Below are 14,214 nucleotides of genomic sequence, written 5' to 3' on the forward strand. Positions count from 1 at the left end.
ACAAATATATATTTATTTTGTATTTATTAATATTCTAAACACACAAGATTATTTTAGAATTCAGAAAAGACACTATATACACACACATTACATTAATTTGTAACCCATCTGTGTATAAAACTATTATTTTTTAATTCATAATTGGAATGTTTTTATTTTTATTTTCATTTTTAAAGTTTTAGTAATTTTGTTGTGTTTTTATCATTTTTTAAATTCTATACAAGTTTTGCTTATTTTTATATGTTTTAGTTAAACATATAAAAAAAATAGTTCGTTAAAAATATATATATATGATTTTATTTCAGTAAATGTTTATTTTAATGTAAATATTTATTGTTTTAGTTTTATTTCAATAATGGATAACTGTACTGAATAATGATTGACAGAGAGCTCTTGTCATGTCAATTATTTGCCATAATTTCTCTGATCCAGTCTAGGTAGTTCTGCAATTTTGTGTAGAAACTTTTAGAGTATTCATTACCACATCCAGGAGGACCCCATGATACAATGCCCCTCAACTCATAGGGCTGCTCTTTGGTTCCGTAGCCCAACATGGGAAAGAACAGAGGACTTCCAGCATCACCTGGGCAACTGTCAACACTTTTAACATCATCTCCAGCACAGAACATGTTTTCAGTGACAGGCAGGTTCAATGAAGTACACTCATCAAGAGGATATTCCTGAACATGCCCATAACGTAAAATTTTACTAAAGCCGCGCTCAAACCTTCCAAAACCCGATATTGTACCCATTGTGCCCTCCATGACAGGTTCGATTGTTTTGTTTGGCAGACACACTGGCCTGATGTTTGGACCAAGTGGCACCCTGGCAGACATTTTGATCAGAGCAATGTCATTATCAAAGTTGGTTGGAAAACCATGCTGACCAACCCTGCGATAATTTGGGTGAATTATGATCTTCTCTGTCTCCATAGTGACTGGGTTTTTGTCTTGACCATCAATTATTCCCCCTAACCAATTCATGGTGGTTTCTTCGTATCCATCCACTACATGAGCAGCTGTTAGAGCCCAGTAATCATTGATCAGAGATGCACCACCTCTGGGAGTTGACCTATGGAAAAGCTGCCAGGGAATCTGCCCAGGTCTGGCTGGCTTTCCACCAAAGACTCTGCCACCAAAAGAGACCTCTGTATTCATTCCACACACTAAAAATATGAAAATATGTGTAATTAAAAATAACAAATGGTGCAAATGCACAAGTACAAAATAATATAAAATCTCTATCTATCTATCTGTCTGTTTGTTAAGCCATTATTACCAAGATAACAAGGAGGAATAACATCATTGTTGTGGTCTCCTGTCCATTTCCGGTCTACTGCACACCTGTATCTTACTACACAGGAGAAAGAAAGAAAGGAAATGAGTTTAAAAAGTCAGGATTCATCAATCACAAAAATAAAATAGGGTTTTGTACAGTATCTGACCTTTAGGAGTATCCTTAAATCTGTAGTAAGGCTCATTGCAGTGATACTCTATGACAGAGAGATATTCGTTGTTTTCTCCACTGATAAACTCAACGACTCCATTTAGCAGCGGCTTTGGATCTCCACAGTCAATAACTGCAATGATACATAGGAACAAAATGATGAATGGATGAAATAAAGCAAAATGCTAAATCAGGTGATGTGTATTTACTCACTCTTGCACTCTGGTAGTGTCAAATGCCATTGTCCATTACTCTGACACACGGACTTAAAACTTGGAATCTCTTTCTCTCCCTTACAGAAGGCAAAGGGAAAAAAAGCAATAAGTTTCTACAAGTTTATAATAAGTTTCTTGCCCACCAAGGCAGCATTTATTTGATCAAAATTACAGTAAAAACTAAAATATTGTGAAATATTACTACAATTTAAAATAACTTTTCTCTTTTAATATATTTTAAAAGGTAATTTTATTTGTTCACAAAAACAGAATGTCTCACACGTCAAGCTTATTAATACACATTTGCGTAATTCTGAGAATGTTGAGTTGCGGGGTTCAAATGGAAAAAAAAAAAATCCAGCACCCTGGAGAGATCCCACTCTGGAACTGCTCTTGTACTGACTGGAACAGAGCGGCAAGCATCCTACATAAATCTACGAATAAGGGGGTGTTGCCCCACCATAGCACTGTCAAACTCAACATGACATGCAGCGATAGCCGCTAAATAGATCTTAATAGTAGAAAAGGATTTTCCATCATCCATGAGGTCTTGCAGAAAAATCAAAATATCAGAAACCGAGCGCTGATCCTCAAACACACACCACTTACAGTCATAAAGGGACCATGTAGAAGAAGTCCTATAGCATTCTGAATAGTGGCAACAACACATGGGTGTAACCCCAATGTGTTTAAGTTTACCTGTCTGGATCAGGGTGGTAAATTTCCCTGTTCGCTTGGGACAAGAGGTCCATGCATAATTGAAGGGGCCATGCAGAGCTCTTAAATACCCAATTTGTAACATAATTTTTCACACTTTTCACCTCTGCATTACTACTTTCTTACATTTTCACTCTCAACTCAGCTAGCCTCTTTCCATCCATGTTCTTCTTTGCATAGTTAACATCATGTGCACTGTATTTTTGAAAGAATGGGAGAGCGCGTTCACTTTCACTTCTAACAGATGTTGTTCGTGTATAAATGTGTTTGTGTATATAAGATTAAAAAAAGCGTCCTTGGCATAATCCTGCCATAGGCTCTGCAAACGCATGACTCGGGGTGGGGGTGGGTCCTCGCATCCACTAACTTGCACTGGGCCTCGGCATTATGTGAGGCAAAGGGAAAGAAATGCGTAGAGCAGCACACTGGGTCATGGATGGGCCAGTGCATCCACACCGAGGGGGGCATCCTGGTCCTGTAGAGAGAAGAACGTAGGACAATAGGCTTTTTTACACAAGGCGAAGAAATCGACGGTTGCCTGGCCAAACCCACAGTAGACTCACAGCAGATTCCCCCCCGACAAGAGGTCTGCATCCCTGTTCAGGATGCCCGGGACGTGGGTTGCCCGTAACAAAAGAAAATGCCACCTGCTCCAGACTAACATCCTGTGCACCAGAGCATGAAGCTTGGGGAAGCACATCCCCCCTTTACATTTGATATCACTGTAGTATTTTCGCAGCATGCCAGCACATGATACCCCTGCAAACGGGGCAGAAAATCTCTTTCGGTTCTAGTTTTACCGTGAGCATGATTTTTAATCTCACCATCATGAGCTTGTATCCTGGGTTACAGCGCACATGAATGTAGTCTCTGTACAAGTAATTGGTAAAATGTGGTGTGACTCTTCCATTGCTGATACTGCCCGGATGTGGACACTCCACCCCTTTAAAAGAGACGTGAGGACATCAGACTAATAAACATTACCATAGATATTTGAAGATTTATAGTGATTTGTCAGTGTTCTGACATCCACATGGAAAAACAGTCAATAAAGATGCAGTATATATTTTTCTCTCTCTCACTCTGTGTGGTGTAATGTAAGCTCCACCCCTGGCTCTGTCCGTATCTGTCGGTGTGATACTCCAGCTGGACGGAGTGAGTGCCCGTATCCAGGACGCCAGGACTGTTTCCTCCGCAGTACTTCTGGGAATCTTTTCCTAGAACAGACACCTGAGAAAAAATGAAAAGATGTAATTGTATTCATGTGCAGATAAACAAACATTTATAGCAAAACATACTTGCAGCCAGTGGAAGAGGCAGGCTGGTCCTTGATTGTAGACCTGCTCTATGTGGAAGGTCTGGCTAAAGTTGAGAGTGATAATGAAGCCTGGCTCCACAGAGATGCTGTAGACACAGTCCAGATCATGCGGGGACATGTCAGGGTAACCAGGACTGGAGATGGTCCCCTCTAGTTCACTGTGCACCCCACCTCCACAGTCCACTAGCACAGGAATGAAACACACACCAGTTGCTATAGGTTATGATTTCTTTCAGCTAGATGTAGTTAGACTATGTTTTATATCAGTGTTATTTCAGTATGATTTACATGCTATGCTAGTTTTTATTCATATTTTGTTTATTTTAGATTTCAGCTTTTGACGTAATTTCCAATGAAACAGGAAGACAGAGCAGGATATATCAAGAAGCTCCTCCCCTTTTTTCAAAATAGCTAATAGCGTTTTGCCTAGATCACAGCTCGGCCAGAGTTGTTGAGCTGGTAAAACCCTATTGTCCTGGCATCTCTAACCGTTTCTCCTCCATAATGCTTTAAAATATAGCATTGTTTGTAGAAATCAAATGTGTCAGAATGTTTTGTGGTCTGTGCCGACTCATATGGTTCATGTGACACTAAAGTCGGGGACACACTTAACGACTAGCTGAAAAATTCTAAGACTGAACTGAATACACTTACAGACTGTTTCCTTCAGCTGGAGCAGGTTTTAATCTTTGACAGTCAGAGAAGAGCACAAGCTACACGACAACACTCTGAACGATATGTGAGTCATGACGGCATATATATCATTAACTGAGCTGCACGCGAGATCTTGTACCAAAACAAACATGGATGTAAATAAACAGCTGGCGCTATTTATCTGCAGTTCCATTTGTGCAGAAAAAAGAAGAAGAAGAAAAAAAGAAAAAACAGGCAGGATATGGGTGAGGTCCTGGACATTGTACTCTACACAGAGAATTGGAAGTGAGTAAACTTAAATTAAGTTTTTTGTATGATCGTCTATGTCACCAGTCGCAAATATTAAATTTGCTGGCTCAGACTTGGCGTGTTTGGTCATGATAAATCCTAAATATCAAATTACAATGGAAAGCATATTTACACTCTCTGAATCGTTCCCTGTCCTCTACATAGTTCACTATGTGCCATTCACCATAGAAACTAGTAAATGTGTGAACAAATGACCAATTTCAGCCACAGCTTCAGTGTCTGTTTATAGTGTAGGAGGGGCGGGACTTCGGATTCTAAAGAGCATTTGATTGGACAGAAGATTTCATGAGAAGCTGAAGTCGGCGATGATTTCATGAAAATCCTTGATCCAGCAGAAGTGAGAGACTGTAAGTTTTGAATGCTTATATCTTTTAAATGCAAATTTTGTCATTGTTTTGGAACACAATACGCGTTACAACTATTACTATTTACATTATTTTTTTTTTTTTTTCAGTATAGCTTTAGGCAACATACAAATTTTTCATCACATATTTATATTTTATTTTCACTTTATTTTTTAATATAGTTTTTTTTATATTCCAGCTTTATTGCAATTAACAATAAATTTTAATTACATTAATCATCTGACTATATTGTTTTTATTATGATATTATTTTGGTGACTGCACATTAGAATGCAATAATTAAATGCATATAGATATATAGATATATATTAAAATTGTAAATAAATCAGAATTTAGAAATAAACAAGTAAAAATCACAATTGAAAAATATTGTAGCATTCAAAAAAAATAAATAACTAAAAAAAGTAGACTAACGCCTTTTAGAAAACTAAAAACAACTAACAACCTCCATAATCAAGAAACAGCATGCTGAAAATGTAAACATCATATCACCTGGGCTGTTATTAATGAACACACTTACAGGCGCAGGTGCGATGGTCAGACCTTAGCGTGTAACCATGGTGACATGCACAGAGGTAGGAGCCAAGAGTGTTGAGGCATATATGTGAACAAGGTGGATCGTTTTCCACACAGATAGAGGAACACTCATCTATGTCTAAGGGAACACGTATATAAGGATATCACGCATTAAAAGATGTACACAAAAGATTCTGCAAAGTTACAGCACTGAAAGTGTAGCATATTTAATTAAAGTCCCCCTGTGGTGAAAATCTAGTTTTTTAATGTTATTTATATATCTATGTGGTATTTTTAATATGCTTTAAGATAACCCATATGCAAATTCATAAGTCAACACCATTGCTGAATAATATTTTCTCTTTAAAACGGCAATGATCTAAAGACAGTTTCAAAAAGGCTGGTGATTCTGATGTCACAAACTACCATGAAACCAATCATGTCAACATGCCGGCAGGGTTTGGCATATCATTAACTATTACTGCTCTGAAGCAGTGGAGTCTCAAGAGAAGCCAGGTTATACCGGCATATTTTTCTGTTGTAAAAAAAAAAAAAAAAAAAATCAACCATTCCATGTCCCCAAACAACACACCATAGTGGTGTTTATTTACTGAATTAATCAGTGTTTTTGAATGAATTGGTTGAGCGAATGATTCAATGACTCACTTATTAAGTCAGTCACTTGTCTGCATCTACTGGTGTATCGATGTAATCACAGACAGTAGCTACAGTACAGTTGTGATTTTAAACAAAAATTGGAATATCACATAAAACATTTAATAAAGCAGTTTCCATCCCATGCATTTAAGAACAAAATCACCACTTCCTGTGAAACTGGCACAATGTATCAACAATAAAAATTGAAGTTACTGCAACAGGTTAAGGTAATGTGGGTTTTTTACTCCTACATAATAAGCTACTTGTCCCTCATATGCTAACCTATTTGCTAGGCCTAAATGATGTTTTATTAAACAAGGTTCGGGAGGAACAGGTGCAGATAATTAACCTAACTAGCTCAGGTGGAGAGCATTCAGTTAATCAATGCAATCAGGACAAGAGGTATAAATACAGCAGACTTACCTCTGTTCATCTGACAGTTCATCAGCATTTTGGTTTGACCGTCTTGCTACAATGTCTCAGCTCCAGCTTTTCCCATCCGTCGACGAGTCCGACTTCTCTCCGGATCCCGCGCCGCCAACTGCCGGCCCCAGGACCACTCCTCCTCTACCCAACATCACACCTGAACCCCAGGCTTCTTCGCGTGGCCGCCGGTCAGCACAATCAGCCTCCCGCTCACCTAGACGCCGACGTCTACCCTCGCCTCCACCGGAGAGAATCTCAGTTCTCTCTCCGGCGTCCTCCTATCATTCGGCCGTGCCAACGATTCCACCTATTGGGAAGTGGACAGTTTTGAGTTTGAGGCAAGCGCTGATTAATTCTGATGTGCAACCGTCACGCAGAATGAACAAGGCAGATTTATACAAGCTGTATGTCACCTTGCAATCAGCCAACCTCTCACCTAAGTCCACTCCAGCCTCCAAGGCATCCAACAGGCAAACTAAATCCCGTGATGCCCAGAAATCGCCTCATCCAACTCCACCATCTCCCTCCCGCACAAGGTCCGGCGCTCTGCGTGTGTCGGGCCATGGTGCCGGGCCTTCAGCGAGCCTGGGCCGCGTCCCAGATTCCGCAGCATCAAGGCATTGTGCACCTCCCTCTTCGGAGCAGCATTTCACCGCGGCTCTTCCCGCCAACGTACACGCAGCCGGGCCCGCCGGCCCTCTTTCAGCCTCGCAGTTTTGTCCTCCTACTGTTTCTAACCCCTTTCCTTTGCAGTGGCCTTTAGCTCCCGTAGTTGATGCCAGCGTGAGATTGCCTCCGTTAACGGCTCAAGCATCTCATCACCTTCCTGCGATTGCCGCAAACCCCCCCCTTTTTCAGTGGCCTGCAGCTCCAGCAGCACAAGCAAGCGTGAGGCTGCCTCCGCTTGCATCGCAGGCCTACACATCTCAGTCTTTCCCTCAATTTCCCTCTTTTTCTTCTCTCCAATTTCCTCCTCAAGCCCCACAGGCCGACTCAAGCGTGAGGCTGCCTCCGCCAACAGTCGCAGCCCCGGCTTCTCTCCCCTACAATCTTCTTCTACATTCTAAATCACAATATTCTCTGTTCACAGCAACTCCGATGCCCGTCCCATCAAACGCAGTCGCCGCGGAACCACCTCCAGTGGCCCACAACATCCGAGCACAGATCTTGGCAGGTGCGGACATAGATCTGGCTAACCTTCTTTCTCAGCTTCCAGTAGGTGACTCTAACCGCCAGATAGACTGCGGGGATTTTTCTGTCACGTTAAAAAACCAAAACATTCATACATCACGTTTACTTTCTTTCTCTGAATTTGCTATTGCTTTCAGCCGTTTCACAGAAATTATTTGTTCAGCATTCCCCCATAGGCGACGCGAACTGAATGACTACCTATCGCTCATGGCTGAGCTCGCGTTGTCCTATGGGGGAGGTCATTTCTACACCTACCACAAGCTCTTCTCTGCTAAATGCGCGGTCAGGGTCGCCCAGTGGAACCAGTGCCCTTACTGGGGTGCACTCGACCCTGACCTGCACAGCAGAGTTTTCCTCGGCTGCAGGAATGTTTCATGCGCTGTATGCAGGTCAGTAGCTCATTCTACCGTCGCATGCCCACAGATTAACCCTTCCATTCCACATTGCCCAGACACAGCCTCCGTCAAATCCACCAGCTATGTTCCAAGACCAGCAACCATCAACCCATACAACTCTGACTTCAGACGCAGAACATCATCTTCAGATAACAGACAGCCCTGCAATAACTTTAATATTGGCATATGCACCAGACAAAGATGTCGGTATTTGCACATCTGCAATTTTTGTGGCGGTGCTCATGCCCGTCCTGTATGTCCCGTGTCTAAAGCGGATAATAAAAAACCAAAAAATTACTTATCGACTCCTGTGAATATTTCTCGCCTATCTTTTGAACTTGCGAACCACCCGGACGCCGAATTCACTGATTATCTGCTATCTGGTCTCAAACATGGTTTTAATCCTGGCGTGGAAAGCACGCTTTCCCAAAACATCATCTGTAATAATCTCCAATCTGCTCTCGCTGAGCCTGACACCGTAAACAACCTGATTAGAAAAGAAGTCGAGTCAGGTTTCATGATCGGCCCTTTTGACAACCCTCCATTCAACATTTTTCGCATCAGCCCTATTGGAGTGGCTACGAGAAAATTTTCAGGTAAGAAACGCCTCATAATCGATCTCTCAGCTCCACATAATTCCCTGTTCCCAAGCATAAATAGCTTGATTCCACTCGACGAGTTCTCTCTCAAATACCATGATATAGATCATGCAATCGAAATGATAAAAATCGTAGGTCGGGGTGCTTGGCTCGCAAAAATCGACATCACGTCTGCTTTTAAAGTGATGCCCATTCATCCTGATTCATGGCACTTATTCGGGGTGCGCTGGCACGAGAAATTCTATTTCGCTGTTCGCTTAACGTTTGGATGCAAAAGCAGCCCCAAAATTTTCGACATGTTATCAGAAGCGGTCTGCTGGATTCTGTCGAACAATTACGCAATTCCTCACCTCATTCACCTGCTAGACGATTTTTTAATCATTTCGCCCCCCAACGCCATTCCAGCGGCCCATATCCTTACGGTTCAAAACGTTTTTTCTGAGCTCGGAATTCCCATCGCCCAGGAAAAAACAATGGGTCCCGCCACATCCATCGAATTCCTTGGAATTAATTTGGATTCAGTCAAATACCAAGCTTCCCTGCCCAAGGAAAAAATCGATAGGATAATCCTCGTCTCTTCTACCCTTCTAGACAGTTCAAATTGTTCAAAACGCGAACTCCTGTCCCTGCTCGGCCACTTAAACTTCGCCATGCGCATCATCCCACAAGGCCGCCCGTTCATCGCGCATCTCCTCTCACTCGCCTCCTCGGCTCACGCGCTAGAGGACTTAATTTCCTTAACACAGGCGTGCCGCGATGAAATCAGGTTATGGATAACATTTCTTAAACAGTGGAATGGCCTATCTTTTTTCTATAATAATCTCGTCTCTTCCCCTGTGGATATCCAGCTGTTCACAGATGCAGCCCCCTCAATAGGCTTTGGAGGTTTTTACCAAGGACGCTGGTTCGCGTCACCATGGCCCCCTCAATTTCAGGACATACCACAGTCCTCAGCGCTATTTGAGCTCTATCCTCTCGTAGTAGCAGCCTTCCTGTGGGGGAAAGAATGGACGGCTAACAGTATTTTAGTGCATTGTGACAACGAAGCAACAGTCCAGTGCATTAATAAAGGCCGTTCCAATTCACTCGCTTTGATGCCTTTTTTAAGACGTCTAATCTGGATCTCAGCATGTGACCAATTTATCATAATCGCTAAACATGTGCCCGGGTCAGAAAACAAAATTGCTGACTCTCTGTCTCGCTTTCTGTTTCAGAAATTCAGGATGCTGGCTCCAGAGGCAGACCAATTTCCAACTCCAGTACCTCACTTTTCAGAACTCATATTCCCGTAACCCACCCGTTAAAACCCCTCCTTGACGCGTCGCTCGACACAATCCTCCAAGCAGTCTCCCCGAGGACACTGCAATCCTATGTGACAGCTTGGAGATGTTTTAAAGCATTCCATTTGTCATATAACACGCCGTTTCCCGATTTCTCTCTCCTCTCAATCACCTCTTTCATCTCATATCTCAACATTGTCAAAGGGTTCCAAGTCGGGTCTATCAAAGGCTACTTGAGCGGCATCCAATTTTTTCACAAATTGATGTTTGGCACTCCCTCCACTGAGATTAATAATTCACAAACCTCTCTCCTAATCAAAGGGATTCAACGTTCCCAGCCCACCCGTCCCGACCCCAGACAACCCATAACACTAGACATTCTCACAAAATGCATCAATACCCTCCGCTCAGGCTACCAGCCTCTCAATACCGCCCGCACACTTGACGCTATGTTTATTCTGGCCTTCTTTGGTTTTCTAAGATGCTCGGAACTCACAATCACTTCCAAATTCGATCCAAAAATCCACCCCACCATTGCAGACTTGTCTGTTCTCGATAACGATACAATCTCATATTTAATTAAACAAAGCAAGACAGATCAAGCTAAAAAAGGACACTTCATCTATATTTTCAACATTTCCTCACCAATCCAACCATTCCAGTCCATTTTCGCGTACCTCCAACTAAGAAGCTCTCAGGCTAAATCCCCCTACGAACCCCTTTTCATAGACGACTCCAACAAACCTGTCTCCTCGCTTTTGGTTCCAAAAGCACCTCAAATCCGTTCTTCAACAGTCAGGCATCCCAGCAAAAAACTACTCCAGCCACTCTTTCCGCATTGGGGCAGCAACCTCGGCAGCCCAAAAAGGCCTCTCCCAGCAGCAGATCCAAGCTCTTGGAAGATGGTCATCGGACGCCTTCCAAAGTTACATCAGAACCAACCAGTTCCACATCAAAAAAGCCCATCAAACCCTCATTGGTTAAAAAAAAAAAAAAAAAAAAAAAAAAACCTTTCTCCATCCAGCGAGTATTGATCTCCCAGCGGATGCAACGTTAACCCTCCCAGGTGAAAATATGCTTTTCTTTCTCCATCCAGCGAGTATTGATCTCCCAGCGGATGCAACGTTAACCCTCCCAGGTGAAAATATGCTTTTCTTTCTCCATCCAGCGAGTATTGATCTCCCAGCGGATGCAACGTTAACCCTCCCAGGTGAAAATATGCTTTTCTTTCTCCATCCAGCGAGTATTGATCTCCCAGCGGATGCAACGTTAACCCTCCCAGGTGAAAATATGCTTTTCTTTCTCCATCCAGCGAGTATTGATCTCCCAGCGGATGCAACGTTAACCCTCCCAGGTGAAAATATGCTTTTCTTTCTCCATCCAGCGAGTATTGATCTCCCAGCGGATGTAACGCTAACCCTCCCAGGTGAAAATATGCTTTTCTTTATCCATCCGAGCGAGTATTGATCTCCCAGCGGATGTAACGTTAACCCTCCCAGGTGAAAATATGCTTTTCTTTATCCATCCAGCGAGTATTGATCTCCCAGCGGATGTAACGTTAACCCTCCCAGGTGAAAATATGCTTTTCTTTATCCATCCAGCGAGTATTGATCTCCCAGCGGATGCAACGTTAACCCTCCCAGTTGAGTATTGCCGTGCATTCTAAACTATTTCATCCGCAGGCGGCCAACAGGGCCTGTTCACCCGATTCCACAAGCCGCTCCCGTTGGAGGCTCTATAGGCCATTTAGGCCGGTTGTTGAACCTCACCACTCCTCCCTCCGTCCATCAGTTAACAACGTCCATCAAGGCCCGGCGCTGCAAGCTGCCCCCATCAGAGACAACATGGGCCCTCTTGGTTCAACAACCAGGCTTCTCGAAACGCCAGCTCGCCAATCTTAAGGCTTTGGGGGGCTATTTGGTCTAGCGGCTGTCCTTTGCTCTTTTGCATCTGGGGGAGTACTCTGGGTTCGGGCCAAAATTTCCACGCTCGGAGCCCTCCCCCCGGACAGCACGCCAAATATGCATAACCCTTACTGTACTTAATTATATGTAAATGTGAACTCGTGAAATGATGTTTTATTAAACAAGGTTCGGGAGGAACAGGTGCAGATAATTAACCTAACTAGCTCAGGTGGAGAGCATTCAGTTAATCAATGCAATCAGGACAAGAGGTATAAATACAGCAGACTTACCTCTGTTCGTCTGACAGTTCATCAGCATCCCTCCTCCACCCCTTCTCCTCACTTCAGTTCTATCTACTTCTATCTCAACGAAGGGGGGGGAGTACTCTGGGTTCGGGCCAAAATTTCCGAGCTCGGAGCCCTCCCCCCGGACAGCACGCCAAATATGCATAACCCTTACTGTACTTAATTATATGTAAATGTGAACTCGTGAAATGCTTTTCCATTGTAGTTTATGTGCAAATTTTCTTATTGGATAAACATTTTTTATCTGCCTCAACTAAGCATACAATGTAATGCATTTTAAGTTTTTAGATGTTCCATTCAACTTTTTTTTTTTTTTGTGATATCTCAGAATTCTAAAATAGTGTATGTGGATGGAAACGTAGACAACTGAAGTGAAAGAAACAGTGAAAAGCCTCAGTGCTGTTGGACTGCTGCACTATGGGAACAACACAGTTCAGCCAATTAAATTTGAGGACCAGAACGAATTGTTGTCTTAAAGAGGAATTTGTTTTTTTACATTCTCATAGAACATGATTAGAAGAAAACATACATACTACAACACTGAATTGTTTGTAATGTGCTTCAAACGTGTATATAACTCACCAACAGCCTGGTAAAATGCAGTGAATCCCAAGTGTGACTCATGATTTGAGTTGTCTGTGAGAAAAAACAGCTGGAGACGGTTACCAGGAGCCAAGATGGGCTTTTCACCTGGGTGAAAACTATAGGTGGAATTCTGACCACAGAACTTTCCCAGAACCTTCTCATCAGACACAACCTGAACATAAAAGAATCACATGTGCTGAAGTATTAGAAACTATATGTCCTGCTAAATAAATGTCTTACTAAAGCCTAATGACAGCAGTCACAATGACATGACATTTTTAAACCTAATTCACATCTACTTTCTTTCATTCAGTCATTTCCCCACAAAACAAGATACAACACCTAAGTTGAAGCATCACCAACCGAGACAGAATCGTAGTAACAATTTGGAGAGGGCTCAATGTCCACATGATTGAACGTTAGCTGGATCTGGTAGCCTTGAGGCACCTCCAAGACCCATTGCTCTTCGAGATTCGCTGGATATGGTTGAGGATAATGTGGAGAAGACACTTCTCCAAACATGGCCGGCTCACATTCACACACACTCACACATGCCCACAGCAGGCTGAATCAGTTTTTTGGTAGGACAGACAGAGATCAAATTAAATTATATTAATCTTTAAATCATTTTATAAACATGTTCTGAGACGGTTAAAGAAAAAATCTTCATTGATGATTATTAAAACACTAATGTGGATGAACATACATTCAAATGAAACATTAAATAACTTACCAAATTATTATAACTTTTCCAGCCATGACAGACATGGAGATGTCAATTATAGCACCTTCACTAAAATTATACAGCAGGTTTTTTTTCTGTCCGTAGTTTTTATGGCTACAGTTGCAATGCCTTTCTAGTAACAGAGCAAGGGTCTAACAGTCATGATAAAAGAAACTTTTGTTTGATTTGGCTGTGCTACAGAAACAATGACAGCAAAATACAAGAGAAAGAGAGAGGTGCAAACAAACCTTCCATTGATTCACATTGGTTTTTAGCTTGTTTACGGGAAAGGCAGACATGTTTTATGCACTATATGGTGTAGGTCTAAACTGTGGTGTATTTACAATATGCTGTATCCTCAAATTATTTTTTTTTTGTAAATGGTCATTAAAAGGTTCATTTTTCAAAAATGCCTACAGGGGACAATTCCTACAATAACTACATATTGTTTAAGGTGGTGAAGCTATAAGATCCTAGTTTCACTAGGTAACTGCATTTAATATACATTTTTAAAAAAAGTTTATATGAACACTTGCATTTCTTTCATTGTCCATGATCACATTTAACTGTGATGGTTTAGGAGGAATATCTGAGCTCCTCTTTGAGGAT

General features: G+C 42.0%; 1 protein-coding gene across 1 annotated transcript; it reads right to left on the reverse strand.

Moving 5' to 3' along the window:
* Nucleotides 1-233: 233 nt before the first annotated feature.
* Nucleotides 234-14,102, reverse strand: LOC125244203 (complement C1r-A subcomponent-like). Its single transcript, XM_048154251.1, has 11 exons — nt 13,615-14,102; nt 13,245-13,446; nt 12,879-13,053; nt 5,544-5,678; nt 3,677-3,879; nt 3,461-3,608; nt 3,203-3,321; nt 1,660-1,738; nt 1,445-1,579; nt 1,279-1,353; nt 234-1,165 (listed from the first exon to the last, which is right to left on the reverse strand). The coding sequence occupies exons 1-11, from the start codon at nt 13,647-13,649 to the stop codon at nt 402-404; spliced, it is 2,070 nt and encodes a 689-aa protein (XP_048010208.1). The 5' UTR covers nt 13,650-14,102; the 3' UTR covers nt 234-401.
* Nucleotides 14,103-14,214: the final 112 nt, after the last annotated feature.

This window comes from Megalobrama amblycephala, linkage group LG13 (genome assembly GCF_018812025.1).
Source record: "Megalobrama amblycephala isolate DHTTF-2021 linkage group LG13, ASM1881202v1, whole genome shotgun sequence".
Lineage (NCBI taxonomy): Eukaryota > Metazoa > Chordata > Actinopteri > Cypriniformes > Xenocyprididae > Megalobrama > Megalobrama amblycephala.